Below are 6,492 nucleotides of genomic sequence, written 5' to 3' on the forward strand. Positions count from 1 at the left end.
GTAGAATAGTCGTCATGCCCCAATGATTAGATTAAGACAGTTAGCCTTCTAAGAGTTTTATTAATTACATTATAAGCTAAGTCCAAGATTGCATTAATCCCATTGAAAGGTTAGTATATTTTATTTCATTATTGCATGAACTTGGTCCCTCTGCTTAGTTGTACTTTGCCTGTTGGTTGGACCCACACTGGAGATCAACCTTTGTAAATTAATCATTTGGAATTATGGAATTCAATAAAGAAATCAATTTAATCCTTTTCTAAACATTCTTCCAATTCCTTTGTAACCTTTTCTCGTATAAATGTCCCCAACTTTTAGCTCATTCCAAGTGTGAGACCACCCTCAAAAGCTTATTTTGTCAGTATATCAACTGAATAATATTTAGTAAAGTCATTCTCTCTTGGCCTAACACCCATTAGGCCATCAATATTAGAAACATACACACACTTAACCGAAAAAGAAATGGAGCATGTGGGAGCTTTTTTTGATGAAGAATGGGAGTCATTGAGCAAATTATTCTCAAGTACTGAAACTGCAGATTTCATGCTTCAATTGCATGGTGATCATGGCATGTTCTCGATGAATGCTAGCGATAATGCTGGCTCAAGCTATGGGACTGATCATCCACAATTAGCTGATGATCATCAAGAAGCTAACAATAACTTTCACTATTTCTCTCAAGAAAGTAGCATTACTAGCTGTGTAAGTGATGGCGTGTTCTTTACTAACCACCCGAGCCACGAGCATCTGCAGCATTCTAACAACATTGATGATGTCAATAACCAGCTCCTTCAAGTAGCAATTAACAACCACCATGATGACCAGTTCACTGATTTCTTTGTTGACAATAAAAATCTTGAAAATATGTCTATTAATCCAGCTTTTCCAAATGACATGGCCTACAAAGAAGAGATGATATGTGATCAATTGGACAATGCTGAAATTTCCCCTGTTTCAGACAATGAAATGCAGCTGAAGAGGAAATTTGAGAAAATAGCACCTGAAAACCCCAAGAAGAAATCGCGAGGCTCACAAGAGGTGAGTTTAATTAGAACTTTAACAAGAGCAATTGATTGATTAACATCATTTTTATACACGAATTTCTAATGGGGTTCTACAATTTACTCAATGCAGGCACGGAAAAGTACTAAGAAAAAGGCACAGCCGAAAAAAGGGAAAAAGAATCAGAAGATAACTGAAATTAACAATGAAGAAGGAGAAGAAGAGACTAATGCAGATACCCAAATTGCACAGAGCACAAGTTGCTGTAGCTCTGAGAATGATTCAAATGCTTCTCAAGAACTAAATGGAGATACAATATCTTCAAACCCCAAAGGGAAATCAAGAGCCAGCAGAGGGGCTGCAACAGATCCACAAAGCCTTTATGCAAGGGTAATTATAAAACTACAGCTTCATTCATTTATTGTTCACATACTTGTTAGATTCAAAGATTTGACTAGGATTTGCATTTGCAAAATTGCAGAAGAGAAGAGAAAGAATCAACGAAAGATTGAGAATCTTGCAGAACCTTGTTCCTAATGGCACAAAGGTTGACATTAGCACAATGCTTGAAGAAGCAGTTACTTATGTGAAGTTTTTGCAGCTTCAAATTAAGGTATTTAAAATTCGAAGCTTTCACATTTTTCAGTTTATCTTTTTCTTAATTTGATTAGGTTGATTATTGGAAGGAGAATAACATAATTTACTAAATATTTCTTCCATTTTGCAGTTACTGAGCTCAGATGAACTCTGGATGTATGCACCACTTGCTTACCATGGAATGGACATTGGCATCTATCAAAAGATGCTGCCAAGTTTGCAATGACTTTAGAAGTAGCATGAGTTGTTGCAATTTTTTATTAAGTGTTTACCTATAAATAACAGATCCCAACAGAAACCCCCCTCCCCCTCCCCCTCCCCCAAATATGCTGACTATGTACAAAAAGCATCTATCATTTCTTCTTGATCATGAGAAGTAATTCTCATGTTTTATAAAGTAACATTTTAAAGTTCTTTGCTCACATTGTCCAAGGAGGAATTTCGCCGTATTGGTTAACACGCTGTAGATTAAAATTTTATCCGTATTCGTCATTTACACCAAATCACAGTAATTTACCACTGTGGCCTAGTGACTAATACTGTACTCGATAATTGAAGTTAATGCAAGTCAATAGCTTCTTTAGTCATTGAGTACACTACTGACTTTTCACTATCGTGAGCAACACAAAACCAATAAAGAGGAAAACAACTATTTATAACCCAAAAAATAAGAGTTCCATAAGCACCTAGTCCTTCAATTATCAAGTAGACTATCTGACTTCCTAACACTTATCATGATAATATCACCGAGCTTTTGGTGCTTATGGGGATCTTATCATACACAATGCATCAACAGAGTCTTCATATGAATTCTAGGACGAGAGTCAAGCTAAGGTGAACCCCGATTAACTATGAGAAGAGGTCAAATCAAAACTATCTAAGTTTTTTCCTTGTTAAGTGCAATATAAAACTGATAGATACCATGGAATGGATATCAGTATCCTCCTAGTGAGAAATGCAGAACTAATAAAAGGAAATATAGCGTGTGTGTACGCATTTGTAACTCCTAAAGTTAAATTTCTTAGTTTGGTGCAGACATCATTTAAGTGTTTCCCTCTTGAAATTGCTGCATTAACTCCACTTGAGTAATTTTCTTTATTGACTGAATATTAATCGTGTAGCTTCTTCTTTACGCCTAAGGAGAAGATTGTAGCTAGGTACAAATAGGTGAGATGAGTAGGCATGTACAACGAGGACCGTGGGGTGACACATGGTTGTACTGGTCAGCTTTGAGTTGTAGATTGACGATTGACTAAACGTGCTTTGACAGCTTGTAGTGGAAAATATTTCTAACATAACCATCAAACAAGTAAATTAAAGTTAATTAAATACACAAATCATGTACAGTGCAGACAATGCTACTCAAAATTTTCTCAAGTGGATAGCAAATCTAAAAAACTTCATTATTGCATATTAACAACCAAGACTTTTTTTTTTTTAACGTATAGTAACAGAATTGCTCAGAAAAACTAAAAAGAAAGATTAAAAGAGTTAAAATGAATCATGGCTTGTTGTCTCTATAAAATTACAGAGACTAAAACTTTCCAGTACTCACAGTATGACAGTATGAACTTCTCAATGAAGACTTGGAATCCCTGAGGATAAATTGTCTCTATACGACTTGCAGTTGTGTAGCGAATTCTCACAAAAAACTTTGTCTTCACCTTTCTTTCTTTCTTTCATTGAAGCTTTTGTTCTTTCAAACCTATATAGTAACAACAACCAAGAACAAATTACCTATTATAGTATAATTATGCAATTGATTCTATCAATTCGGTAGTCTAATGATAATTAAGAGAGATTAGCAAAACAATATTATCCTAAAGAAGACTAACCCAATCCCAAATTTTGCCTCAAATCACGAACAACAGTGCCATGGCTTTAATTTTGACGCAATGGCGCCAATTTAGAATAGTAGGAAAAAAAAAATATCGCACTGGAATTGACACTTGAGGCCTTAGGTCGCTGTCTTTCCACTGATAAAATTTGATGTTGCTTTATGTATAACTAGTTCTCCTATTATTTAATATAAAATAATAAATATATGGATTAAATATCAATTGATAAAATTAAACTTTATTTTTTATAGCACCATTTTAATTTTATTTTTATATTTCACCTGTTGATTATATTGTCTAATCTCCATAGTTTAAGGAGTGAAAGCCTTACATTAATTAATAGTTCATAAATTATAGTGTAACGATTAATATAATGTATAATCTAAAATATATATTTATTTTTAAGAGAATATTTTTATTACGAGGGTTATAGCAAACTTTTTTTGGCTTATTTTAGAGAATTGGTACTTGGCTAGTTTTTTCTTTTCTAAAATAAGTATTCTATCAAAGATTTTGGTTTGCTTTGGATATAACCAATCCAATTTGAATAATAATTTTCAAAATACTTTTTTAGAGAGCAATTTTGATTTTTAAATATATCAAGATGTTTAAAATGCATTTCTATAGTATTTGAAAATACTCTTAATAGAGTTTTAAAATATCATCAATATATATAATAATAAAATTGCTATAAGACACAAAAATATCATTCTTTATATCATTCTTATTTTGAATTATATTGAAGGTGAAATATTTTCAATCAAAATGGCATAACATTCCAAAGATTTTGGTTTGGTTTGGATATAACCAATCCAGTTTGAATAATAATTTTCTTGAATATATCAAGATGTTTAAAATGCATTTCTATAGTATTTGAAAATACTAAAATATCATCAATATATATAATAATAAAATTGCTATAAGACACAAAAATATCATTCATAATATTTTGAATTCTGAAGGGGCATTTTTCAATCCAAATGGCATAACATTCCATTCGAATTTTATCAATACTTTGAAAATACGATTTTAAATCAAACTTTGAAAATACGACAGCGCAATGAAGTTTATCTAACAAATCTGGTCACAATATTGAAAAAGGAAAAATTATTCCTATTCATAGAAGTATTGAATTTGCTTCTAAGTTTCCTGATATTATTGATGAAACCCAACTCCAAAGATTTCTTGGAAGTTTAAATTATATTTCGCCATTTTATAAAGATTTGGCAAAAGATACGTCTATTTTATATGATAGATTGAAAAAGATTCTGAAAGCATGGATTGAGAGTCATAATTTCAGTAATATCAGTATTCAAATTATTTTGGGAGGAGCAGCTCCCTCTATGACTCACTCTTTGGGAAAATCAATTTCATCCCATTTAATAGGTCTCATGAGTAGTAACTTTGGATTTGCCAAAATTAGTCTCTACTAAAATAGTTTCATTTTTTAAATCCATAATTTTGCACATAGGATTCATAGTATATAATGGTTTAAAATATATCCTATAGCAAATACATATTACTTCAGTACCAGGCATATAATTATAGCCATGTATGTAACTTAACACTTAATATTAAAGTGTTTAGAGAATTTTCATCCTGCAAAGATACCTGCAAGTTAGGATAAGCATTAAAATATATAGGAAAATAAGCTAAAATGGTTTGGACGGTCCCTATTAGGAATTTTTTCCAGTTTTGGTTCCTGCCGTCTCTTAAAGCTGCTATAAAGTTTTCAGGTAAGCCTCTTAATGTAAGTGGCTTGAATGCAACCTGTACTAACCCAATATGCATAAATTTGTAAGTTTCCCTATAAAAGGCTAAATCACTTTCAGATAATAATTTTAAAGTAGCATGATCACTATCAACAGTAATGATTTCTTCAGTGGTTTTTACCAGCTGTTTAAGACCTAATTTATGAAAAGTACCCATTTGATATATTAACTTGGGCTAAATTTTACGGATAGTCCAATTATTAAGCATATCTAATTGCCGAGGCATATCATATTCCTCCTTTTACTATTTTTAACAGCATTTTTACTTCTAATGATATTCATTTTGAAAAGTGTGTTGAACTTATATCACCTATTACTACTTCTGTACAATGGCTCTGATACCATAAGTATATTTACAAAGATAGAGAGAAGGTGATTTCTAAAACTTGTCCTTTACATAATTTAATGATCTTTTATATAGAGGATCGATACAACAAACTGTTAAAATAAAAAACAGTAAAGTGGCCGACAATTTTACATAATTGGCCAATAAGATAAAAACAAAAGACAATATAGTGCCTTTTAAAAAAATGTAGCCTACAAACTAAAAGTAAGAATTACAATAATTCTAATACAAACAAAAAACTATCAAACAAAAAATTATAACAAACTTTATTAAAGTAAGATGCCTTCACTATTGAAGGTCGTGTATTATTTCTCAAAGATTATTCTTTACCGCTATCATTTCATCTTTTCTTTTTCCTTATCACTTCATTTGCGAGGAAGATTCTTCCAGCTGACTTTTGAACTTTTTCAAATATCCTTCAATGTCTTTAGTATTATCGAAGTATCGGAACTCTACTGCTAAACAGTTACTGTCCTCGTCATCATTATCCGTAATATTGGCTGATGCCATTGATGCATCTGAAAGCATCTCTATGTCAAGATTTTGTATTAAATCATTTTAAACTTCTTCCACATAAGAGGCTATCATCTCTGATTTGGATATGAATCCTTTCTTCATTTGAAGTCGTCTTGCAATTTGATCAAGCATGCTATGTTTTGTATTTTACAAACCTATTTATTACTAATAGCCTATTCTTATTCCATATTATATCCTTCATAAAATAATACACAAACTCCCACATGATTTATGAGGAAAATAAAAAAGGAACAATCAAACATTATATTAATCAACACTAACTTTTATTTGTTGTCCTCAAATTCCAACCAAAATGTGTCCAATCTTTTGATGGTTTCAATATGGGCATCAGCTTTTCCAAAACCTAACTAAAAACCAAACGACCCCTAAAATTTTTTGGACTCAAGTATAGTTATATGCC

The 6,492-nt window shown here is 31.7% G+C and overlaps 1 protein-coding gene and 1 long non-coding RNA gene across 2 annotated transcripts; one reads left to right on the forward strand and one right to left on the reverse strand.

Annotated features, from left to right (window-relative positions):
* Positions 1-240: 240 nt before the first annotated feature.
* On the reverse strand, positions 241-3,454 carry LOC132035342 (uncharacterized). The gene is made up of 2 exons (XR_009409219.1): positions 3,155-3,454; positions 241-899 (listed from the first exon to the last, which is right to left on the reverse strand). It is a non-coding gene; the product is annotated as an uncharacterized LOC132035342 (long non-coding RNA).
* Positions 457-2,062, forward strand: LOC132035341 (transcription factor bHLH84-like). Its single transcript, XM_059425604.1, has 4 exons — positions 457-1,038; positions 1,135-1,392; positions 1,484-1,615; positions 1,730-2,062. The coding sequence occupies exons 1-4, from the start codon at positions 463-465 to the stop codon at positions 1,823-1,825; spliced, it is 1,062 nt and encodes a 353-aa protein (XP_059281587.1). The 5' UTR covers positions 457-462; the 3' UTR covers positions 1,826-2,062.
* Positions 3,455-6,492: the final 3,038 nt, after the last annotated feature.

This window comes from Lycium ferocissimum, chromosome 10 (assembly GCF_029784015.1).
Source record: "Lycium ferocissimum isolate CSIRO_LF1 chromosome 10, AGI_CSIRO_Lferr_CH_V1, whole genome shotgun sequence".
Taxonomy (NCBI): Eukaryota; Viridiplantae; Streptophyta; class Magnoliopsida; order Solanales; family Solanaceae; genus Lycium; species Lycium ferocissimum.

Excerpts from the sequence above, each read along its gene's own strand:
- LOC132035341 (XM_059425604.1), top strand. The coding sequence starts at position 463 with ATGGAGCATGTGGGAGCTTTTTTTGATGAAGAATGGGAGTCATTGAGC. Across the intron at positions 1,039-1,134 it reads AATCGCGAGGCTCACAAGAG|GCACGGAAAAGTACTAAGAA; the intron begins GTGAGTTTAATT and ends TACTCAATGCAG. Across the intron at positions 1,616-1,729 it reads TTTTGCAGCTTCAAATTAAG|TTACTGAGCTCAGATGAACT; the intron begins GTATTTAAAATT and ends TCCATTTTGCAG.